The following is a 26,836-nucleotide window of genomic DNA, read 5'->3' on the forward strand; positions in this document are numbered from 1 at the left end:
CGCAATAATTAGATAAAAATAATGCGATTAAGCTCATAATCGCAGTAAGTATAATCGCATTAAAAGAGGTGGCGTACGCCGTTTATAATCGCAGTATGCGTCCATGTAAACACTTTAATCGCATTTATACAGCACTAATTAAGTGCATGTGTGTTTTAGTCACGCACCTTAAGCACAAATTCGTTTTAAACTTGACATTAGGAAGTTTTACGTGAACTCTGCCTTACCTATTGGATATTTCTTGTAATAAAAACTTTTTTGCAATTGTTTACATGTCACTGAATAGAGCTGTTCTTGTTGCATTTACACAGCGGGAAACCAGCAGATGTCCTCAACTCGCTGCGTTTCGCGTACCTGAACAATGAATGTAGTAGTGTGTAATAATATCTTACCTTTTGGCGTAGTCAGTGTGGTAGAAAAAGCATTAAGTAGTGAATTTCACAGCAACTGCATCAGCACTGTATACCTGAGGTAATTTTGTGTTATAGACCTCAGTAATGAATAAGCTTTACTGCATTTAAGTGCGCGTGCACTTCAAGTTCAAATAGATTTGATTGGCTGTCAATGGTTTATCGTTCATCATGTGCCAAAATCGCTATCGTTATAGTTGTTGTGTGAACTCTGCTATTATCTTTAATATAAAACGATTTGTAAAACTATATTTTTATATCGTTTTAATGTGAACGCCCTTTAAAGGCACTGTCATATTTATATCTTCATCACGGCACGGAATAATGAAATACATCCATAACAACGTGTTTGTCATTTAACGTAAGTAAATTAAAACAGTGGACCATATATGCGAGTTCATCATTTGTGCTCTGCATTGGGCTATGTGTGAATAATCCGAAAATAAAAACTGCATGTAAACCGGAGTGAAGAGGTTAGCTCCAGTCATGTAAACATCTTACTGCGATTAAGTCCTTACTCGCATTATTGGAAATAATCGCATTATTGGTGTGCATGTAAACGAGCTGATTGATATTACGCAGTAGGTGAAAATAGTCCCCTTAGTAACCTTCAATAGCAGGGGACTATTTTCGGGCACTGTGTAATATCATTGTGCCTACTGCAACCACGTTACGGCAGCAAAGTCCTTGATTATTACGCCAGAATGAGAGTATAGTTCCCTAGCCATATCTGCCTAGAAAATCGTAACTTTTAATTTTCCGTCGGTCTCAATACATGATGTCATAACAGAAGAGTCAAGTTTGACACAGGAAAAATATTGAAACTCTTTGGTTATGTTTTAGCGCGATACTAATGGTCTAATCAGATTCAATGAATTATGCTAAGCTATGCTAAAAGTGGTACCGCCAGACCCGGAGATCAGCTGAATGAATTCCAAAATGGTAAAAATAAAATGTTTTACAATAGGAGAGCTGGAAAATTAGTATATTTTCCAAAAAAGTGGAGTGTCTCTAAGTTCTCTATTCTACATGTCACCAGTAAACAATACACAATTAAACTAATAAACTATTTACAGCAACTATATTTTCCAGTGTGCTGCCTGTGAAAGCCAGGCTAAAGTTTCCTAATCTGATTATTATGAAATTTCAACCATTTATTTCATGATGGTCTTACTTAAGTCAATATTAAAGATTTCTAGAGTAGATATTCACAGAATGTTCTTTACATCATGTAGGTTCATTTTATGTATAAAATCACAAAAAATGACCTTAGCTGGGTTTTCAGGGTAACACATATTATAAAATAATTTTATTAGTAAAATCATCAGAAATTTCATAGCATATTGTTTTATAACTAATGCAGGTAGGTTTTGTGTTTTACTCAGGGACACAATCAAATTTAACATATAACCTTATCATAAAATCACTTATGATTGTAAAACAGCAACACTTTTTGCAAGTGACAAATTTCAGCCTTATCTATCATTGAAGTGGCAGTGTTGATCTGAGTATGTTGCACACTATGTGTATATACTGTGGCCTACCAGAGGGGGCTGTGGGCTGGTCTGGAGGCTTGTGTGAACGCTGGTTCCCACAGATGTTTACTTCTCTGTTTCTTACCTCGCTACAGTCTTACGAGTCACTTTAATCATACTTATTTTACTCAGATGTTCCTATCACAGAAACACTTACATGGGACACTAGAAACTAAACCGCTGTCATATTTTTCTGACAAGATACGCTGCGGTGCACCGGAAATGAACTTTACACATAAGAAATCGAAGTGCTGACAGATATGAAGATCTGGTTTGATTACAATAACACTTTCGCAAATGCCAATGTATGTTTTAAAACCGTATATGTAAATATGTACTTTTCTATGCCCTCAAAATTTCATGTCAACCACGGTGACCCCCTTTTACTCTGGTTTATAAAACCAGAAGCTCTATATTTAGGCCAAATAAGTGGCCTAAATATCCAACCCTACCCACACGGTTTTAAATTTCACGAATTATATAATACAAAGATGTACGGCTCTGTAAAACAATACTTCAGGGATACAGTGGTGTAGAAAAGCCCCCTTCCTGATTTTTTTATGTTTGTCACACTACTTACTTTAACGTTAAAGATCATTAAAAACACCTGAGGTTTATCACACCTGAGTTCAGTTTCTCTAGCCACACCCAGGCCTGAATTCCGGAACAAATGAGAAAGAAAGTAATCGAGATTTATCAGTCTGAAAAAGTTATGAAGGTATTTCTAAAGCTTTGGGACTTCAGTGAACCACAGTGAGAGCCATTATCCACAATTGACGAAAACATGGAACAGTAGTAGATAACCTTCCCAGGAGTGGTCGGCCGATCAAACTTACCCCAAGAGCACAGCGACAACTCATCCAAGAGGTCACAAAAGACCCCACAACAAAATCAAAAGAACTGAAGGCCTTCACTTGCCTTAGTTAAGGTCAGTGTTCATGACTCCACCATAACAAAGAGACTGGCCAAAAATAGCCGGCATGGCAGAGTTTTAAGACAAAAAAGCTGCTGAGCAAAACAAACATAAAAGGGTCATCTCAGTTTTGCAAGAAAACATGTTAAAGATTCCCAAGACTCTGTGTACTCACGATGCAAAAGTTAAACTTTTTGGAAGGTGTGTATCATTACGTCTGGCGTAAGAGTAACACAGCATTTCAGAAAAAGAAAATCATTATACCAACAGTAAAATATGGTGGTGGTAGTGTGATGGTCTGGGGCTTTTTTGCTGCTTCAGGACCTGAAAGACTTGCTGTGTTAAATTGAACCGTGAATTCTGCTGTCTATCAAACAATCCTGAAGGTGAATGTCCGGCTGGCTATCTGTTCATTACTTCAAGCTAAAGCAAACTTAAGTTCTGCAGCAGGACAATGATCCAAAACACACCAGCAAGTCCACCTCTGAATGGCTGAAGAAAAACAAAATGAAGACTTTGTAGTGGCCTAGTCAAAGTCCTGACGAGATGCTATGGCATGACCTTATAAAGGCGGTTCATGCTTGAAAACCCTCCAATGTGGCTGAATTACCACAATTCTGCAAAGATGAGTGGGCCAAAATTCCTTCACAGCGCTGTAATAGACTCATTGCAAGTAATCATAAACACTTAATGTCAGTTGTTGCTGCTAAAGGTGGACTAACCAGTTATTAGGTCTAGGGGCCAAACACTTTTTCACACAGGGCCATGTGGGTTTGGATTTGTTTTCCCTTAATAATAAAAACCTTCATTTAAAAACGGCATGTTGTGTTTACTTGTGTTATCTTTGTTTAATATTTAAATCTGAAGAGTTTGGTTCCAAAACCTTACCGTCAAAATCATTATTGTATCAGGTCAGTATTAAAAAGTAAATTCTTCATTTTACGCAAAATCCAATATACGCCGTGAAATTTTGTCACCTTTTTTTTTCAAACTGCGACAAACGCCAGTCCTCCTTCTCTGCAGAATGCAATAAATCCGCTCAACCAATCACAGCGCACAATTTCACACAATGTAATGGCGGTGTTTTGAATACACACAGAATCCTAGTTTTCCTCATCTACTTTGTAATTCGTGATCAACAAACAAACAAAAACAAAATAATTTTTATGGCATTGATAAATCTGTGGTGGTTTTCTGTGGTTGGAAAGAAACGTAAGACATCAAAATTTACAATGCCGGCTGATCGCTGTCAAAAAACTTCCACGACTACGTCCCAAGGATGACAGCAGCAATGAAAGTGTTATTAATATTTTGACATAGTAAGTGTTTTAATTAATTCGATTAATGATTTTTTTTATCAGTGTATATCACTAGTCAACTAAATGAATATAACATGGCAAATATGAATGCACATTTGAAAGTTGAATGCAAGGGAAATGTAATTTTGGACATTCTGTGATCTAATGTGATTTTGTTCATATTCTTGTTCATGATGACATTTTGTTGTTTTTGTTGTTGTAATTGATTTATAGCATTAACAAGATGACCTGTTGAATTCATTTTGGGAGTAATGACTGATTGAATGTATTTTTGGTCCAGTGCCTGTATATATGGTATTAGTATTAGTATTGACCAAGTTCAGAGGCTGTCATATGTCGGTCAACTTACATTGTTACTTAAAAAATAACTTTTATATTGATTAAATAGATTTATAGCATTTTGGAAAAAAACTTGTCATGGAATTATTGCATTTTGCGGGAAAAAAATATAATATAATTAAAAATATAATTTATAATAAATCTTTGAATATCAAATTATGGATTTACATTTTTTATGTTATTATAACCTAAAGATGCTATGTGAAAGTTTGTAACAGAAAATATTGGTTTTCATTTCATCACTTTCTTGGTAGCCTATAGAATTTTTTTTACCCAAATTAACCAAAATGGATTTATTGCATTTTGGAACCAAACTCTTCATTTGTTTTATGATCTGAAACATTAAAGTGTGACAAACTTGCAAAAACATAAAAAATCTGGAAGGGGGCCAACACATTTTCACACCACTGTACAAGCACGTATGGATTTCTGTGAACGTGTTTGAGTTTGGTTGACATCAGCACCTATATGGGACGGTGGTCAGTTCTAAGTGTACAACAACACAGGAAAATTAATGTGACCAGAGAGTGCTGCTGAAAGTGTGAAACATTTTATATTCACAACTTGCACTTGACATGACACACACCACACCCTGACATCTTCTCACACATGGCCTTCCCTCACAGCTAAATCTTCAAAATACCCTGTCTGCTTGTGTCCACAGGGCAGCGCCCATTCTTATAACCCTGACATGAAAATTTAAAATCGAACAATGTGTCTGAACAGTCAGTTTGGTACTGTACCGTATGAACAATTAGTCATTTGCAAACATCTTACCAGAAAACAATCTGTGACCTGTCAATGACCCAGTCTGCCTGGTGACTGGTGTAGTTCAGGGTATTTCTGTTGTGGGAAAACAGTTCTTTTGACCAGCAACAGCTTGCGTACAGTCTGTAGCCATGTGTATGATAAACATAATAATCTACGATTTTTACATATATACATAGTATACTCATTATATATGTTCTTCATACATGTATACAGGCCTAACATTTTTGTCATTATCCTATTACTTCCACTGTGTTGTAAATTCCATTCATTTGCGTGGTGGTTAAAAACGCTACAGACCTACACTACACATTTTCCAACTCTTCCTATTCAAACACACCCGAATCCACTAATCAGCTCATTAGCAGATATTCCAAGATAAAATGAATACATAAATAATGGGGTCAAATGTGGGAGACATCAAAAAGGTGAACTTTTGGTGTGCCTCCAGGGACAGGGTTGGGAAACACTGCTCTAACTTAATATTAGTTAGTTTAATGCTCCATTACTACACTGTAGTAACACTTTACCCTTGTTAGATTAATCCTGCATGCTCCTGTAAGTGGCTAACCAACTAGCCACTACCGTATGTTGACACGTGGCCAAATGTTTTTTTAAAGGTGCCAAAGAATGCATTGAAATATTATGTTAAATTGTTATCTGATATTTACATAAAAAGCTATGTGGCTTTATTAAGTGCAAAAATTATCCAGAGATGGTTTTACATGTCCATTAACAACCCTAGGATTTGTCCCCAGAATGAAATGGTCTATTTTTCTAAGGGTCATGAATAATGAATAATAATGTTGAGCTCTGCTCTGCTCTGAGGCTCATGCCAGTAGCTCACATTAGTAAACATCTTTGAAATTAATTTAATGTTAGGGCGTACATCTCGGCTGTGATGTCACAGTTGGTGTTATGTTGAGATTGGCCTGTTTTCCAGCAGTCTTTTGCGTGCAAGAGGTTTACATAAAAATGAGGAAACAAACATTACATCTTATTATTCATCTATGCCTAGGTAAATACAGTTTTACATTCTATGGCACCTTTAAAGGCTGATATTTACATAAATCTATTCAATAGTGGCAACTGCAAAATAAAAATAATAATATTTTATTAACTGAATATAAAAGAACACATCCACAACATAGATAGCAACATAAACATCTAAGGGCTGCCTTAATTTTAAAACATCTTGCACTGGCATACCTTAAAACATATATCAGTGCCATTGTTTTATCTCAAGATGGATACCAGTATTGTTTTTGTAAGGTATGTTTGTAAAAACAACTTAAATGTCCTAATATAAGGTCCTGGATTTATCTAAACCATGTCTGGGAAACTGCTCCTAATTTTACTAAAAAGTGAAATTTTGCATTTTTAGTTGTCAAATGTGTCAAGATTTTGGATCTGTTTCACAAGCAAATAAACACTTCCGTTGACTAGCCATGTGGGAATTGTGGCTGATGCTGACTACAGAAAATCAGCAGTCTGCTAGATTTTTGAATGTTTTTTATGAGACACACTGCTTTTAAAAAACTACCTTGTGTTGCTGAAGTTCTCTTATGGTGTCCTGTGCCTTCTCCAGACTCTCGCTGGTAGAAGAACACTGCTGCCGAACCACGGCCAGTTCACGCTTAATAACGTAGTTCTCCTCTGCCTCCTGGGCTCGTGTCACCTGACCCTGAAAAAAGCGAGACGGAGTGAGAAGAAATCTTGGAAATGTGTTTATTACACTTGAGGTTAAAGGGATAAACGTAATGAAACAGGCGACATGCAATGATAGCTCTGAGACGTACAACCAATGAAGAAATCTGATTAATTCAAGAAACCCATTGAATTTTATGAATAACAGAAAAAGAAATTGGCCTAACACAGAACCTTGATGCACACCTATTCTTCCACATCCCACATGCAAGGTTACAACTCCCGGTGTACAGTGTCAGGGTTAACTTTCATTTGGAACATTATTTCACCCATAACAGTTAAATGTGCTGTCAAGGCAGAACGAGAGAAACACAAAACCATTTTGTCATGCATCAAGCCCATTTTTAGAAGTGAACAGGAGGCAGCAGAGGGCCAGGAGGAATAGTGAATTATATACGGACGGATGATGAGAGGAAGCGAGGGAGCGGATGATGAGAAAAAGTAAGGAATGAGGGATAAGTGTGCAGCTGGTTTGACAATTACTGTACCTGAATCAACCTGTCTGCTAATGCTGCACTCTCCTACAACAGCACACAAGAAAGGAAGGACAGAACAGACAGAGAGTTGTGAGAAAAGGACAGCGAAAAGGAAACAATGGATGAGCAAAAAAAGAGACATTGGAATTTAAAGGTGCACACAAAGAAAATGGGGAAATTTAAAATTCGAAGGTTGAATAGGAAGAATTGAGTGGAGACATATTGAAACACAATATAATATAAAGGAATTAGAGTTGGTTGGTGGTGAAACGGAGTAAGAGATTTCAGAGAAAATTGTGGGGAAGTTTCATCAGAAGAAGGCAGAGAAAAAGAAGATTTCAAAACTTTACCATCAAGAAAAACACAAAAGTAGCACAGCTAACTTTCTGTTATGATCTACAGTACATGCTCTAAGTCTGAAAGATTTTACACAGCTTACTTAAACACAGGCTAATCAAAGCTATTTTGTTTCATGCATGTTACACACAACAGTGGGCCACGTACTTTCTCTAGCGTTTCAATCCTCTGTTTCAATAGTCTGTTTTCTGTACGCAGTCTCTGTTAAAATAAATAATGGAGATAAGAATATCTACTGCTCATATCACACGACTATGTGGTCAAGGAAATGTTTCACTGTTTTATATGTAGGGGCAATAGATTAACATGAAGTAACATTAAATTTCAGAGCAGGATATGTCCAAAACCAGACAAGGAAGGACCTAATATTATTAAAGCATGTTGATAGGCACAACGTGGAAGCATAATACAGAATCAAACTGATTAAACTGATTTTGTCAATCCGACTGAATTTAATCTGATTGTAGGTTACGACAGTACAGTTTACATGCATCCTAAACATTGCAATCTGATTAAAATGTTTGTTTACAAGTAAATTTTATATAATCCGAACGTCTGCGCAAGCGCACAACCATGGTTGCCAGATTTGCATATCAAAAACGTCCCGATGAACATTCAAAACTAGCCTAAAAGCATCCCAATGACTTTTCACAGCCCAAATGGCAATAACTAACAAACGAAATCCTTCGATCTTTAACATGCAGAAAAAAATCAACTCGCTGATAAAATGACGTAAATATAAGAAGTGAACTTAAGTACAATTCTTCTGTGCATGTGCACAAAGTATTTTTGCATCCACACAACTATTCACATGCTTATATGAATATACTTTCTCCTGCTGATCGAATCACAGATCGAACTACACCACCCCTTTCAATACGATCGAAATTTGCATCCAATCGACTTCAATCGTATTGATTAAGATTTTACATGAAGGCTTTTCAATCCGATTAAGCAATCAATCTGATTAAAAACTGATAATTTGTTTTTTTTGTACTGTTTTTCCAATGATGCAATGATTGTTTTGCCATCTGTTATTACAACACAATCTCATGGCAATTCATGAATATTCTACATTTTAGTAAAACTATTGTACATTTTAGTGACTAATTTGTATCAATCAGCTTTTGGTTCAGTGACATCTGGGATTAAGGGTGGATTGTCATGCTTGTTTTCATTCTAATAATTGTATGTTTTGTTTGAAATTCTTATGAAATTAGAAATGTATAAAGTCACCTTTAAAAAATATATATTTTCTTTCCAAGACAGCAACAAGAACAACATTTCTGAAACAATACAGGTACAATTGACTTGTCCTCAACACCTAGTTACAAACCTTAATCTCAATCTGTTCCTCCATCTCTTTGTTCTTGATGGTGGTGTACTCCTTTTCTAACCTGTAATTGAAAATATAATAATTAAAAATTAAAACCTTCCCATATTTTTAATAAGAAATCTCATTCAACAGTTTAAGTTCATATCATGGTAACACTACAATAAGGTTGCATTTGTTAACAATTAGCTATTAATGCATTAGCTAACCTGAACTAACAATGAACAATACTTCTACAGCTTTTCATGGTAATTTCGGCATTTACTTGTACATTTATAAACTCAAGCGTTGTAACTGTTATTGCACGGTGAACTAACAACTAATAATTGACAATTACTACATTAACAAGAATTAATAAATATTGAATAACATTTCGGTTACGGATGTAACCCTCGTTCCCTGAAGGAAGGGAACGGAGACGTCACGTCGTCACCGAATGAAAGGGAACTATATTGTTTATTGTTTGTTCATTTATGAACATTATTTTAAAGTGTTGCTCACTTTTTCATTCTCTTGGGATTGTATTTGACCTGATAGGCCCGTAGGACAAGCTTATCCAGGCAGCTGTCGAACTGGTGGGGGATCACCTTCTGAAAGTGCTGTGAGATCAGATAGAAAATCGTCAAAGCCAACACGAGATTTTAGACACATACAGTGAAGTCTAAGTCTGAGATCATTGAATTCAATATCAAATATTCATTGTAATAAAAAATATATATTAATGACAACATGTGTTCGAGCTTGCATGGGTTTGTGTATAACCTGATGATTTGTTCATCCAGCATGATTGACAATGTTACAGAGAGTCTAACCTGTGACATTGCCTCCATATCTAACTGTATGAGGTCCGTCTGGTTGTACTGTAGTATCGCTATTCCAACTCGAAATATAATCTCCAAACCCTGAGAAAACAACACAGAGTATTTATCACATGATATACTTGCATACAAAACAAATGCACACTGTATCATGGGTTATCAACCACTGTATCAACCACACACACGCACGCACACCTATTTGTCTAAATAGGGACTTCCCATTGACTTGTACAATTCTTTAATATTAGACACATAAATGGACCAATAAGTGGAACACATTCGCAAACACAATCCAACTTAAAAGTTTCTCGTGCCCATACCTCATACATAAAGATGTCAAATATACGTGTAGCTATCGGCAGGGGCAGGAAAGTGAGGAAAAGTGTAAGGAACCAGGATGAAGCATACATAGATGTGTGGAAACTCTGAGATCGGAAATGAACGTTCAACTCGGGCAACTGCTCCTGATCACAGATACATAAAAAAACAAGTTACAGTACCAGTAATAGACAATTTATACAAAACTGTAAATCTGCTGCCACCTTGTGGACACACATAGTATAATTCAGAAATACCTGTGGTTTATTTCATTTTATTATAGTGGATGTTTACTAGCGTTTGTAAAAGCAAAAAAATCAATGTTTATAGTCTGTCTTTTACATGACAGCTTAGGAAGGTTGCTAGGAATGATCTTAGGATGTGTGTGCAGACTGTGCTTTGGCTATACAGCTTATATTTATATACATACAGTATGCAATCACATTTTAATCCCCCAGAATACAAGATACCATATGCAATACAATACACCATATCAAATACATATATAACACTTTATGTTCATCCTTACCTGTAGCAAGTGTTCGAATTGGTAGATGCACAGACCCAGCTCAGCCATGCTGGGCTTAAACAGCTCTCTAAGCCTGTATTCCTGCATTAGTCTAACAAACACACAGAAAGCTTCCTCCTCTGGCATCTGCAAAGACAAAATATATAACAAATTGTATTACAGACATATTAACATTATTTTTAGTTCATTGGGATAAACACAAATCAGATGAAGCAAACCTGCATTAGTAGTAACCCTACAATGAAGGCACTGCCCTGGCAATATCCAACCTCTCGATCCACAAGAGAATATGCCTGCCAATCAAAGACCCAATATTGTTTGATTTCACAATTTAAGAATAAAAATATTTGTTTAATTTAAGTTTCTTACAATTACATCCCCAAATGGACTGACCTTCATGACATTAAACAGAACTTCCTGTCCCAGACTGTCCTGGCCCTTAAAAAAGTCATGTTCGGGATACGTGCGGGCAATGTCTCTGCGTATGAGCTTCTCGCATGGAGAAGACATCTTTAAGAGTTCAGAATACTGATTCTTCACTGGCATGTCAGTGGCATTACATAAGAGCTGCCAAACAATTGCTCGGAAATGATGAGGAATCCCTTTCCTTATAAGCTCCTGCACAAAGAGACAGGGATAGAGACATATAGGGTGATGCGAAAAAAGAGGGATAATCATCCATCAAACATGTCATCCAGATGTTTATGTATTCTTCTTCAGTCGTAAAGAAATTACGTTTTTGGAGGAAAACATTCCAGGTTTTTTCCATATAGTGATCTTCAATAGACGCTAACTGTTTAAAGTTCCAAAATGCAGCTCAAATGCTGCTTCAGATCTAAGCGATCCATACCGAGGCATAAGGGTCTTAATAAGCAAAACGATCATCATTTTTGCCAAATAATATAAAAAATATGTACTTTTAAATCAAAATTTCTAATTTTGCACTAGCTCTGGGTTACATGTCTGCGACTTTACGTATTACGTAATCACATCGAAAGGTCACGCATGACGTATGCGGAACTACCCCTCCCGTGTTAACAATAGGGCTGTCGCTTTTCATTCGAAAATTGATTGCACAATCGATCGGACCAACCAAAAAAATGTTGTAAACGAAAATAGAGAATCGATTTTAACCAAATATGTACACTATTAATTTTAAAAGAATTAAACAATTAAAAAATATATATGTAACAAAACTCACAAACAAGTAGCAAAAGAAAATAAAGAATTACGAAAGTGCAGAAGGCATTGCGAAAGCTAGGTTAGACAGCTAAAAACTTGAGGAGGTGTTTGATATGGAAGCACTTCGGGTTTTGGAATGAAAACCAAAATAGAAGCCTTACCGTGTGTTCACACCAGCTGTGTTTGAGGCGTCAAATTCGCGTCTACCGCGTCTAAGTTTGCCGCTTGAACATTTTGAGTTTACTCTCTTCATTTGCGCGTGAATGGCGCACGTGAAAGTCTAGTCATCGAGACTTTCATGCGGAAGTCACGTCATGGGAGGGACTTCCTGTAATCACGTCACTACTACAGAGAGCTCCTAATTGGTTAACGTGGCAAGTATTTCCGCCAAAGTAAATTTTTTTCAACTTGTGCGTTTGTCGCGACAACGAATGGCGCACGTGAAAGTCTAGTCATCGAGACTTTCACGCGGAAATTCGCATCATGGGAGGGGCTTCCTGTAAACACGTCACTACTACAGAAAGCTCCTGATTGGTTAACGTGGCACATTTTTCCGCCAAATTTAATTTTTTTCAACTTGCGCGTTTGCCGCGAAAACGCTCAATTCGCGCCATTTGCGTGAACTGGACGAGCGAATGCAGCGAAATTGCGTCAATCACGACACGCTAAACGCCTCATTTGCGCCGTGAGACCTCCAGACGCGCGTCAATGAGTCTTCACATTGACTTTACATTGAAATCACTCGCATTTGACGCCTCTACCACGGCTGGTGTGAACGCAACATTAATGCCGGTTACGTTCAATAAAAAAACACACATGGCCTGTTCTCAAATTCAAGTCCATTTAAAGTTTTATTTTTGAACCGTTGTTTGAAAATGGAAACCTTTTTTAGACATAGAAAATCGATTTTACAATCGATTCAATGAACAATTATGGCTTAAAAATCAAAAATGATTTTTTCACAAAAGTGACAGCCCTTTTAAGAAGTATGGAGAAGTTGTTGTATGTGGAATGATACTAATTAATTTCCTTGTGCTCAGTTAAAAATGGTTTAAAATGGTAAAAAATATTGGTAACAACGGTCCGAACGTGTACATACCCTGCATGTGGCATGTGTGACCTTTTGACTTAATTGTGTAATATGTTAAGACGCAGACACGCATGCCAGAGCTAGTGCAAGACAGGAAATTGTGGTTAAAAGTACATTTTTTTGGCAAAAATGATCGGTTCGCTAGAAAATGCCTCGGTTGGGATCATATAGAACGAAACTGCAATTTGGACCTTCAGACCATTGGGGTCCATCAAGGTTCACTACATGGAGAAAAATCTTGGAATGTTCTGCTCAAAAAACTTAATTTCTTTTCGACTGAAGAAAGACAGAAACATCTTGGAAGACATGGGGGGTGAGTAAATTATCAGGAAATTTCTTAATGAAAGTAAACTCAACCTTTAATATTTTCATTTTTTGTTACTGTTATTTTATCATATTTAATTATAAATATGTAAAAACTAATATTAGAGACCATACATTACTATATACAGTATAAATATTATATAAATCCTGCCCTTTTATCACCTTTAAAAGTTTGTCCTTCTTTCGTCTCCACTCGTCCCACTCATTAACGATACGTCCCCACAAGATCCAGGTGTCTTCCTCCAGATGGGATAGGTTGGAGGATGCAGATGAGCTTGACACTAAAGAGGAGCCACTATTCCTTCGAGATCCACTCATAGAGCGCATGGACTTTGAATCTGCCTCTAACAGCCTGCATGCAAATAAATATGCTGGGATTGATGTATACAAATAGTAGTTCAAAGTGTTTAAAAAGATTTGACCTGCTAACCAAGAGTGTAGGTTCAAACTCCACAAAGGTAAACTGGGACAGATATTAAAAAGCATCATGTGTCCTAAAAATTTGACCCAGTTGCATTAGGGGGCTATCTGTGAAATAGGCATACAGTGCCATTTGCAGAGAGTCAGATTAATTACAAATGAGCAATATGTGATTATGCTGTATGTTGTAGATGCTTCTAACCTTTCAAGTGCAAGCTAGCATGCTGCTAAAAAATGTTAAGTGTCCACCCTTGATTTCAGGCAATGATATTACACAATCCCCGAAAATAGTCTCCTGCTATTGAAAGTTACTAAGGGGACTATTTTTGACAGCTGCATAATATCATTGCGCCTCCTGCAGCCATGTTACGGCAGCAAAGTCCTTGATTATAGGACTCAAAATGAGAGTATAGTTTCTAGCCATATCTGCCTAGAAAATCGCAACATTTAATTTTCTGTCGGTCTTAGTACACAATGTAACTACAGAAAAAGTCAAGTTTTAAATAGGAAAAATATCGAAACTCTTTGGTTATTTTTTAGCGCGATGCTAATGGTCTAATCAGATTCAATGGATTGTGCTAAGCTATGCTAAAAGTGGTACCACCAGAGCCGGGGATCGGCTAAATGGCTTCCAAAATGGTAAAAATCAAATGTTTAACTCTAGGGGAGCTGGAAAATTAGCATATTTTCAAAAAAAGTGGAGTGTCCCTTTAATGTTCAAGCATACACATACTGTGTTGCACACAGACAGTCTGGTTTTGATATCACAGTCAAACTGTCTACCTGTTCTGCTCCTCCAGTTTAGCCAGTAGCTCAAGCTCATCTGGACTGAGGTTCTCTGAATCAGCCGGGGAGGCTGCCGGGGCGGAGAGCACGGCATCATGGGAACTGGAGTCTGGACTGAGCACTGGACTGTTGACAAATGCAGGGTCGGATTCCAACCCAGCAGGAGATGTGAGATTCTCAAGTTGGACAGAAGTTACCACCCCTCCCTCTCTCTCGGGACTGCTGCTAGGGCTTGACATGACCACAGAAACCGGGCCAAGAAGAACCAAGCAGGGATGCAGGAAGTGGCAAAATGCTGCGGGGGTCTCACACTGTGGACATAAACAGGCCTCCTTAAAGAGGCAGAGTGTATCAAGGCTGGGTCGGTCTGTGGAAATAAAACACAAAGTGTAAGAAAAAACATTTCCAAAAGAGAAAATTATCTAGAAATATGCATTTGCTTAAAAACCAGCCATCCATAGTCAAATTTGATGTTTCATGAAGCTCTCGCAGTAATCATACGCCAAACAGTTTATAGCCACTTGACACAGATTTTCTCCAGAAAGTTTGAATCTTAATTAGGGTAACACAGCATGATGTTATAAAACGTCGGTCTTTTGTCTGATTGCTTTTGTCATGCTTAAACATTTAAGCCCTAAATGTTATAAATACTATTTATACTTATTGCATAGCTCACTGGAATGCTTGATTCTGATTGACCAGTCGCGACATTTGCAGGTTTGTAATTACGGGATAACAACCGCTAAAAATGAATAACAGTGTAACTGGGATGCTGCAAATCATTTTGACAGGTACAGTTTAATATTTAACAAAAATTAACTATAAATATAATGTTTGTGACTGAACATCTTGTCTTATCTATATCTCATGGATAAAACAAATGATCAAAATACAGAATAAACATAAAATGAATGAAATTTGTAGTCACCTAGCACCACCAAACAGAACTGCGACAAGTCAGTGATGTATCTATATGGATTATTTTACTCATTCTAATTAATAGGAATACTTGCTTTAACATATATTATGAATATTATTATTATCAACAGGAATAAAAGAAAACACTCACAATATCCACAATTCAAACCAAATGTCAGGCCCTGTAAGTCTGCACAGATATAGGTCCTGTACACACTACATAATTAATTCGTTTGTCACTTCACCTTTTAATGCTTAATCCTGTTATGTACACACACACAGTTCAGTAATTTAATCAAAAAACAAATTAACTCCCACAAAATGCAGGTAGGGACAACTAGGGCTGTCACAATGATTAAATAATCGTCTCATCGTGATTGTTTGGCCTCATCGCGATGATTTCAGATCACCGCAATGATTGCACATCTCTCTAAAAAACACAAGGGCGAGCTGCAGCGCCTGTATAAATGAGACATCAGATTACTTTTAAATATGTGTTATGTGTATTAATATTTACTGCCAGGAAAACCTTGCAAAAGCTTTAATTTAAATAATCACAACATTATTTTATAAACAAACAAAAAATTTACGAGAATTAAATGTCAACGCAATAAAACAGACAATTAGGGGCTGGACACACCAAAACTTTTAAACGCAGCTGAAAACGCCTTGATGACGCCGAATGCCAGCTGTTTTTCAGCTGAGTGTCAGCTTTCTTCAGTTGAGCGCTTTGGTAGCTGTGATACTTCAGCTGCGAGGCGGTTGGTTGCTGTGGTAATGTCCCGCCCCTCCTCCACTGTGATTGGGTGGCCGTGTGAGAACTGACATTGACGAGCGGAGCTTTTCTCCCAATGTTGAATCTCCTTCAACTCTCGACGCTCAGCGCCGAGCGCGGAAAAACCGCAGAGCGCCGGTTTTCTGCGCGGAAAAAACCCGCTAGCTGCTGGCTTATTTGAAAAATGTTGAGCTTCCATTGGAAACAATTGAAAACATGCGCCGGCCGCGGGCGTAAAAGCGTTGGTGTGCACGCCCCCTTAATCATCATAATCATCAAAGCACTAAAATACCTAAAAGGGGAAGTCTTTTGTATGCGCGGTGCAGAAAATGACAGAGGCACGAGCGTTTGCTGACAAGTGTTGCCAGGTCTTGGACGAAAAACAGCGAACAAGAAAAATCCAATAATAAACCAAAATAAATGCAAAAGCTTTATCTCAAAGATCAAAATATTCGTACCAGCATGTTCACACTTTAATAACACCAAAAACTTGATCGCTTCATGAGCCAAAAGCCATAAACGGTTAAGCACCAAAACAGTAAACAAGTATAAAAAAGACAAGGACCTGGCAACACTGCACGATAGCGAGCTGTGGAGCAGATGCGTACAATACACAACGCCAAGACGGAGGTTTATTGCAAAACATGCAAAACGCTGTTAAATTATTTAGGTCAAAGCTGTGAGTGATGAAAACGTGATATGGCAGAACTAGGGATGCATATCAATTAATCGCGATTAATCTATAGCAGAATAAAAGTTTTTGTTTACATCATATATGTGTGTGTACTGTGTATAATAACTTTGTATAGTTAAATGCACACACATGCATGTATATATTTAAGCAATGTTTACATGTGTATATACATTTGTATATTTATGTATAATTTATATTATATATAAATATAAATACTTAATATATAAATATATTTTTTTCTTAAAATTATACATGCATGTGTGCATATTTATATATACATAATTATTATACACAGTTCACACACATATATGATGTAAACAAAAACTTTTATTCTGCTATAGATTAATCGCGATTAATTGATATGCATCCCTAGGCAGAACGTTAATATTGTTATCTCTTTGTCAATCATCACATTTTCGGGAGTCAGTCTTATTCCATACAGACATGTAACAAACATTTAGGGGATTTACTCCCACATTTAAATGCGGTTGTCACTCGCGAAAGTTTGCAGTGTACAAGGCCATAATGAAAATACATAAAAATATATACATTCTGGATTTAGGTTTAAAGTACAATTTTCTTTGTATAAAAACAATTATACAATTGGGGGGAGGAGTAAAAGAAATAAAATGAAAAAATTTTGTGCAGAATATGTGACGTGTGTGTTTTGTGCTGGTACAACAACAAACAAGGTCCTCTCTGTGTTCTACAACAAACCACAGAAACACACAGACAGACAGTTAGAAGCTAACCCACAGTCAAAGCATCCCTTCTATTACAGAGAGTGCATGAGTGAGTGAGAGAGAGAGAGAGAGAGAGAGAGAGAGAGAGAGAGAGAGAGAGAGAGAGAGAGAGAGAGAGAGAGAGAGAGAGAGAGAGAGAGAGAGAGAGAGAGAGAGAGAGAGAGAGAAATGCCTGCACACTACATTATGTATAATGTGTGCATCTTGCTTTATCGTAGTCTTAAACAGAGTTCCTTTGGCTTATGGTAATTACACATTGTACTAATCTCAAGAACCTATAAATCTAGGCTACTGTATTTCAAGGTATGTCATACCCAGCAGACCTATTTAGGAAGGCAAATGAAAGAAAACCACTGACCTTTAAATAAAGAGAGAAAACAAAAGGCATCATAAAAAAGACATGACAAACAGCACATTCATACAAATGAAACAAAATACATGTAAATAAATACATCCTATAGGAATTAGAGAAGAGATCAGTAAACAGTCCAAAAACATGCCACGGGCATCTTCCTCTAACACACACACAGCAACCCATCATGCTATCATAAGCAGAATAATAACCGACAGCTAAAAATAAATACACAAATATAACCTTCTTAAACAAAGTAAACACACAATGTGGACAATAGCAGTATTCACATCAGAGAAGCAGCCCAATCAAAAGAGCCATTAACAGCGCACGAAGCCGATCCCTCCTGACTGGAAAAACACACGCAGCTCACATCTCGGGCCAGTCGACGCAGTGCAACCACAATAAAACACAATAGTGTACCAAACCTAACAGTGATCTCTGTATAGGGTTCAGCGTGAACGTTTAAATGCAAGCTCTCTGTCACATGCAGGGTTCTGGCCTTACGCAACTTTGCCTTTACAATGAATAAAATGGGATGCGCTGCAATGAAACTTTAATTTAGAAAGTGTCTACTTTGATTGTCGTGATAAGTAAATTGGGTCCTTCAATGTTGTCCACGATGCAATTTTTATGATTTTAAAAGCCTGTCAGTGGCAGTACAGAAATCAGTAAAAGAAAAATATTTGTGTATCCTATTTGAAGATATGCATGTAATTTAAGTCATTGATCTCTGCACCACTTTTGGGTGTTACCATTTTTTTTGGTACACTTTTTACAAATAGGGATGGGCCGATAAATTGTCCGATGATGCTTGCTATGCTTCTCAATGAATTACATCCAAAAGCCTTATATAGAGGGCACTCTAGTGCAGAAACTCAATATGGGGCGCAGAAGAAGAACCATTTACACATACATTTACAAGAAATGGCTTAAGCATATTTTATTCATATTCATATCATATTTTATTATATTGCTGTTTTTCAAACCTTTTCAGGTATTTTCATGATAATACAGAATATGTATAATGATTAAGTTTGACGAGTGTTGCTTTTTCAAATGCATGTTAAAAGTGATTTTAGATTAATAAGGACTTACTACTGATCAAAAGCCATAGTTTAGAAAGCCGATTCAAAATCATTACCGGAAAGGTATACTTAGTGTGTATCTGCATTTATCGTTTCATCCCTAATTACAAAACTTAGCTGTAGAAGTCAATACTAAACAACTGACAATTAAATTCTAATAATTACAAGTTTTATTTCCATACCACAGAATATAACACTACATGGATGATTCAAAGCTCATTCTTCAAACAATCTTTTGTTTTCTGCAGAAAACATCATACGAGTTTTGAACAGTATAAGGGTTAAGTACACAATGACATAATTGTCATGGTTGGCGGAGTTCCTTTCAAATCTAGCCCCATCAGACACAAGTGAGCCACGTGTTAAACTTACGATATTTATCGTATTTTGTTGTTTGTCATGTTTTAATATAGGGTTGTGCTGTCATATTTATTATAGGGCTGGGCAGAATAATAGTATATATTGTCTGCTGCAATGGAATAAAAGATTAATGCAACAGATTTTTTTATTTTCTGTATATACTGTGTATGCAAATACGTGGGCATGGCTAACTCACGTGCTCTTGTACTTTAGACCAAACTGCTGCATGTGAGACTAATGGCAGATTTGTAAGACAAAGAAGAATAAATCATGCTTATTATACTCATTGATTTCAGATTGGTTTCGATCTTTGACATGGCCTTACTCAGTCAGTAGTATTAAAGACATCAAAGTTATATTTTCACAGAATGTTCTTTACACTATGTAGGATGATTTTATGTAGAAAACGGAAAATCACAAAATAATGGATTTTCACAGACTGGCTTACAAATATAACAATATTTTGACACATATAGTCGTTACAATCAAATAGAATTACAGTATATTCGGGTTTTTGGTCATACTACCTGATACTATTTTGTTATAAATGTTGTAGAGAGTAATATGCCTTAGCCTTAAAGGAACAGTTCATCCAAAAATGAAAATTCTGACAGTAACAATATTTACTCATTCAAAACTAAAAATTCTGCTATGGACATCTTTTCTGGATTTTAAATTTTGCTCTAATGTCTGTGCATATTGTAGCTTAATCTTGAATTTCAGTACTATCAGTACTGTTGTCTCTTGTCACACTAATGGCTTGAGATGTTTCTAATTTGTACGTTTGCTTAAAAGTGTCTGCAAAATGACAAAATGTTAAACGCAAGTAGTGACAGCATCTTTGAAAAGTTAGTTATGAAGAGTAAATTGTTTTAGATAAAACATTAAAACCCGCAGTTAAATGTTATAAATATACTATCGAAAGAATGGCATGGGATTAAATTGCAATGTGGATATTGGCTATGACTAATAAATGCTTTGAAACCTAAAATAAAATAAACTAAACAAGCCAACACACAGTAATTTCTGAAATTTCACGACAGCATATATTTTAAAAACCATACAATCACTTAAATAACTTCCAGAGGCTTTTAAACATCATAAGATATGTCATTCATACATAACTTAGTATTGCTTCACAAAACAACCTAACATCAACTTAAACCATAAGAATTCGACTTTAGAAACCAAAAAAAGTGTTCTTTGGAAAAACGAATGCAAAACCATAAGCCAAATTCTGGTCCTTTTCACACAGAGATTACGGAAAAAACAGAATAGTTTGATTTTTGGTTCATTCCCACTGCCAATGATTTTCCAGAATCTCTCATACCGTAAAAATCCCGTAAAGACACGTGACGTATTTTAAATTTAGGGAATGTGTTTGTGTTCACACAGAAGCCTGTCTGCCAATTTTATGGAACTTTTCTGGAAATTAGGTTTTAAGAGTCACAAAAACCAAGTATCAACAAGTATCAATCTACTTTTAGACTACCTATAAACTATGTACACTGTGAGACAAAGGATTTAATTAGGAATGAGTCATGATGACTGTTGACAAATAGGCTAGCATAACTGCTCTTTGATTCATGAAACATGAAACTAGTCTAATAATTTCTAATTATTATATGTGACTTTCTTAAGATTAGATTTTTCTTAGACGTGCAGATTTTAAGGTATGAGTTTTGGCAGAAGAATGGATAAAGACTGACAATTCTCTAGAGAAGTGGCTTTATACAGAGTCTTGTGAAGAGCTTGCCAACCACTGTGCATACAGCTAATGCAACCTCGAGAAAAGGTGTTTTGTAGCGCAAAAACAAAATTATGATGCAGTTGATGTCAGGTTTAATTGTTAATAGGTTTAATATCTGTCTTTCCATATTCAAGTAGACAGGACTTTAGTCTTGCACGACCAAAATAGCTCGCCGAAGGAGTTTAAAAACATGGCTGCCTAGTGGCGCGACTTCACTGGCATATGCTAACAAATTTGGACACTAGGTAACTAATAAAGGATTTTAATAAGCCAAGGGCTAGTAGAGTTTAGAGTTAGCGCTGGCATAGAATGAGTGTAATATTATTACATTGCCTGTTTCACACACTGTAGCTTGGGTTACGGTGCTCTCTGTTGCCAAATAAACACAGCACCAGAATACGGTTGTCAGTCCTGTATTTGGGCTCTTAATAATTGCATTCACAGTTTATTTATAAACGAGCAAAACAACCACAATAACTGAACAGTATGGCAGCAACAATTAGAGGTAACCACCCTAGTACAGTATGTCTACAAAACATTTAAACACATTTGTCAAAAAGATTATTTCAATGAGGGTAAAACATTTGAAGCGGAGGGTTTGGGAAGTGACATTCTCGGGATTAGGGAATTTGTTGTGATTGCCAAGTCTAAGTTTAAGTCTATATGAAACACACACACTCAAAGACATCCCATGTACAGTATCAGAGGCGTGGAATAATTTTCTGAGTAGGAAACAAAGCCACACCAAACATCGCACAATAGCTTAAACTGCATTATAAAGCTTCTCAATCCACTGTGTGACATTCCATGATTATTGAGCTTGTAGAAACGTACAGTAACACACCCTCTTCTCCACCACTGCCTTTCACAATGACATTGTATGACTCATAGACTCCATAACATGTCTGAAGGTCTGACATAGTACATCCAAACGTTTAGAGGGAACAATCAAGTATTCATGTTTTAGACTTGTGTCATATTGAATTTCAGAGTTGATGCCTTTAAAGAAAATAATCAATAGTTGCTTCATGAATTAAACTATCTAAAACAATCAAAGGAAAACTAGTGTTACATTAGTCTGCTTTGTGGTTGCACAAATCTTTCATAGTGTTACGCGGCTTATGCAAGCAAGGCATTAATATATTGGAAAAAGCATATTAAGGCCTCAAAGATTGTAAAGGTTCTCCAGGCACATCAATCTTTAAAATGATTGCCTAATCTTTAGTGTTGCATTAAAGGAACAGTATGTAAGAAATTTATATCAATTAATCATTACATGGCCCTGATATGCCACTAGACATTAAGAAATCATTTTCATTTCAAATGCTTATATCACTATAAACAGTGGTCCGACCAGGATATTGTAATTTAAAGGAACAGTATGTAGGATTGTGGCCAAAACTGGTATTGCAATCACAAAACTTGTGGCTAAAACTGGTACTGCAATCACACAAATGGTGGCCAATACACAAAATGACAACATAAACATCAGTTGAGGGCTGCAACTCCACTTTTAAATGACAATATCCTGGCCAGACCACTGTTGTCAGTGATATAAGTATTTGAAATGAAAATGATTTCTTAATGTCTAGTGACATATCAGGGCCATTTTATGATTAATTGATATAAATTTCTTACATACTGTTCCTTTAAAAAGTGGGAGTTTCAGCCCTCAACTGATGTTTATGTTGTCATGTTGTGTATTGGCCACCAGTTGTGTGATTGCAGTACCAGTTTTAGCCACAAGTTTTGTGATTGCAGTACCAGTTTTGGCCACAATCCTACATACTGTTCCTTTAAGATAACAAACAAGATAATTTCTCAATAATATTTCCCTTTTCGCGTTTGATAGGGATGTAACGATTCAATCGCAGTCCTCATTAAAAATGCCTGTCTGAAATCGATTCTGAATCGCAAGGCTGCGATTCTTTGTTTTATGAACAGCTTGTGCATGAATTAAGGCATTTGGTCAGTAGGAAGTCCTTATCAATCTAAAATCATTATGAGTCGGAGTCATTTATAACGTGCATTTAAAAAAGCAACACTCGTTAAACAAAATCATTCAAAATATTCTTTATTATCATGAAAATACCTGAAAAAATTTGAACAACGGCGTATAAATATTCCTTTGTAGACATTTCCTGGAATGGCGTTTGTAATGCTACTTCTTGTGTGGCACAAAGGGAGTTTCTGAATGAGAGCGCCCCCTGGTGTTCGGATGTGCCGGGATTTCACCGTAATGTAATGTGAATGGTCCTACATTGCATACGTTTGCATTTTCTCATGAACACTAATAAATTTTAAGTAAAAACAATGATATAAAACTTGTTTCTCTAAATAAATCCAATACTATGTCCTCGCTGAAACCCGCTTCATCATGAGGTAATTCAAGCTCCTGCGTCACATACAGTAACGACATGGGCAGTAGGCGAGGTTAGAGCACACAACTCACGTTTCACCTATTAAAGGCGTTCTAAGCGAATCTGTGTAACGTCACTTCTTGTTGACGTTCGAAGTGTTTTCAAACAAAACGGAGTGTAGCTAACTCCTCCCCTCCCTCTCCCTTCAGTGCTATCTGAACGAGTCATGAACGCAGCCAACCCCCACTCCCAAATCCTTCTTGTCATTTATTGGCTGGAACAATTTGTTATGTTTCGTGGTGGTAGGTTTGACCACTTTGTTTTTTTTTTCAGTTTGTGAAGCCTGGGCTTTCTACAGAGACCGCGTTTCTTTTACAGTGTGTTCAGGGGACAGGCAGCAGATAGTGAGGAGATGTTTACTGTATGAAACAAAAAATGTTTTATGGCCAAAAAAGATAAAATAATTTTTTAAAAATCTGACATTACGACATAGCAAATAAAATGAGGCTAAAAAAATGTAAAGGGCAGAAAAAGAAAAAGACATCTGCTGTATAACTAAGAACAGCTGCAGTGAATTTAAATTAGTATGACTAAGTGAAACCCAACAAACAGCAGCAGAGGAGACACACAGATAGAGACAGCAGGCCTGTTATGATGGTCATGGCAGAGGAGCCACAGCTGCTCTGAAATAAAGTAAGTCACTATCTAACTGTCTAACACACATGCACATACTGAAACACATGTTTGCCCAGGATGATGTGAAGTAGTTAACTAGCAGCTCCTAACCAAGACAAAATGTGAACTGATACGATGCCCGACACACAAGATTTATACACAAGATCTACAATCTGCCAAATTCGGATGTAAAAGTAGAAAGTTTAAGTCATTCATATGTAAATATAATCACGGGAGTGACTCAGGAAGAGATTGCCTTCTTTATTGCCTCGGCCGCTTGTGATAAAAGAAAACAAAAAGATAGCATGGGAAAGAGTTTTACTGAGGAACAAAAGACAGCCTGACCTTTCTCTTCAGGAACAACCCGAGATAATCGTATTACTGTGTGCTCATTCTGTAAATACTGATATACCAAATATGCAACATATACCACCAGTGTGTGTGTGTGTTAACATCAAATGCCCAAAATCGCCATGAGATCATGGCTATGAAATACAGGGGTAGGGTGCTGCAGACGCCCCCGGCGTAAAGGAATAAAACAAAAACTGTCCACATGCATCCCACTGTTGTGTTTTTCCTATAGGCATACATATTATGTGTGTTTAAGTATTTGAGTCTCAGACTCCAGCTAAGCACAGTTAATAATCTAAAGTAATTAAAAACATCTTTCTTGACTCTCCAACCGAATGTGCATGTGAAGAAACATTTAATGCTCAACACTAGGGCTGTGCAAAAAAATCGCCTGCGATTCTCATGCGTGGAGCGGCATTTACTACACAGAGCCGTAGTTCACCGAGAAGTTCCTCGATTATGAACACGATTTTGCCTAGCTTCTCTGTGAACTACGGCTCTGTGTAGTAAATACTGCTCCATCTGAAAGCAGCTGATGGTGATTTACTTCTAATCACGGAACCGGCTTTACTGATGAAACACGCATGAGAATCGCAGGCATTTTTTGCACAGCCCTACTCGACACCAAACCTCTAACATGTCTGCAGCCAACAATGAGAATAGAGATTTTATATGTCAATTAATAAACTTGTAACAAAACCAGTCTTATCAATACCGCACATTTTACAAGTAAACAACACTTATTCTGAGCTTTAATATTTAATCTTTACATCTTTCCAATGAGTATTATTAAAATTATTCATTATTAACAAACAAATTACACATATGACATTCCCATGTCGTAAAACAAAGAAATTAAAGCACTGTTTCACTTAAATTAAAAGGAAAGTTTGTGTTTTATTTTTAAATAATAACACAACAACAAAATAGTTTTAATACTAATAAAAATGTGTTTATATAATTTTTTTTATTAAAAACTAATGAGACAAATTAAATACCCACGCTATATCACAATATTATATTAAAATGCATGCTTAGTTTGTGGTTATTACTTTTTAATAAAAACACAACAACAACAAAAACAATAGAAACTCACTTATTATTTAACAGATTAATCATTTTATTCACACTGTCACAAGTGTCACGTGACTTCTAGTGCTGCACACTGCAACTTATGTTAAAGAGCACCTATTTTGTTGCTAAAAAACAACAATATTTTGTGTATTTGGTACAATACAACGTGTTTGCGTGGTTTATGGTTAAAAAACACATTATTGTCCACATACCATTCATTTTTGTTGCTCCAGATATCCTGCCTTCCTCACATGCTTTGATTTTGTATAAAACTCCTCAATCTGAAAAGCGCTGTGTCCCTGATTGGCCAGCTAATCTGTACGTGTTGATTGGCCTGAATACCTCTGACGTCAGCCGGAAATGTGACGCTACAATGCAATGCTAACTAGTTAGTGGGAGGAATTATGATAATGTCGGTCTTGTCTAAGTCAACAAGCCCAGGAAGTAAACTTTTGTGTACAATCCGTGTGTTTGTTATAGTCCAAGAAAAGAGATTTACGTTGGAAATGATAACTGCCGTCATCGTTTACTTTGGGGTTTGCACCTTTTGCATATCGTTAACATGTACTAATACACACTTCCACACCAAACGAAAAGTAAAAACATGAATCGGAGGATAGTTGCTCTTTAAACAACTGCTAAATTAGTCACAGTGCACATCCCTTAGGCAGTGGGAATCAGTTGATGGCCAAACACTCTGTAACATTCATGTTTCTGTGTAACTATGAATGTACATTTAGCATCTCTAGGCTATGTCATAACTTAAATCCTGGCAAGACGCCAATCACAACACACACTTCCCAACTGGTTGACTTTGAACAGATCACCAGATCAGCTTTTTAACCAAACATACCTCCCCAAATCAGGTTGACAGCCCCTGAATTTTTTAGATGTGTTTAAAAATGTTTGGAAAGGTCATACTCTGATCGTAAGGTTCTGAGCTTGGAACGCAATTCCTCTCATATTAAAGGGGACATATCATGAAAATCTGACTTTCTCCATGTTTAAGTGCTATAATTGGGTCCCCAGTGCTTTTATCAACCTAGAAAATGTAAATAAGATCAACCCAGTA

The 26,836-nt window shown here is 36.6% G+C and overlaps 1 protein-coding gene across 2 annotated transcripts in view; it reads right to left on the reverse strand.

Annotated features, from left to right (window-relative positions):
- evi5l (ecotropic viral integration site 5 like) overlaps nucleotides 1–26,836 on the reverse strand; it is a 48,130-nt gene that overhangs the window by 19,145 nt on the left and 2,149 nt on the right. The window contains exons 2-13 of one of the 2 annotated variants that reach the window (XM_055204733.2): nucleotides 14,622–14,991; nucleotides 13,581–13,770; nucleotides 11,216–11,440; nucleotides 11,041–11,115; nucleotides 10,823–10,948; nucleotides 10,296–10,439; nucleotides 9,970–10,059; nucleotides 9,659–9,756; nucleotides 9,161–9,221; nucleotides 7,972–8,025; nucleotides 7,480–7,512; nucleotides 6,828–6,968 (exon numbers count right to left, since the gene is read on the reverse strand). In XM_055204733.2, the coding sequence (XP_055060708.2) occupies nucleotides 6,828–6,968; nucleotides 7,480–7,512; nucleotides 7,972–8,025; nucleotides 9,161–9,221; nucleotides 9,659–9,756; nucleotides 9,970–10,059; nucleotides 10,296–10,439; nucleotides 10,823–10,948; nucleotides 11,041–11,115; nucleotides 11,216–11,440; nucleotides 13,581–13,770; nucleotides 14,622–14,863 (1,479 nt within the window). In that variant the 5' untranslated portion in view covers nucleotides 14,864–14,991. The remainder of the gene's footprint in view (nucleotides 1–6,827; nucleotides 6,969–7,479; nucleotides 7,513–7,971; nucleotides 8,026–9,160; nucleotides 9,222–9,658; nucleotides 9,757–9,969; nucleotides 10,060–10,295; nucleotides 10,440–10,822; nucleotides 10,949–11,040; nucleotides 11,116–11,215; nucleotides 11,441–13,580; nucleotides 13,771–14,621; nucleotides 14,992–26,836) is intronic. The other variant, XM_055204732.2, reaches the window with a different exon arrangement.

The sequence above is a fragment of the Misgurnus anguillicaudatus genome, chromosome 3 (assembly GCF_027580225.2).
Source record: "Misgurnus anguillicaudatus chromosome 3, ASM2758022v2, whole genome shotgun sequence".
Taxonomy (NCBI): Eukaryota; Metazoa; Chordata; class Actinopteri; order Cypriniformes; family Cobitidae; genus Misgurnus; species Misgurnus anguillicaudatus.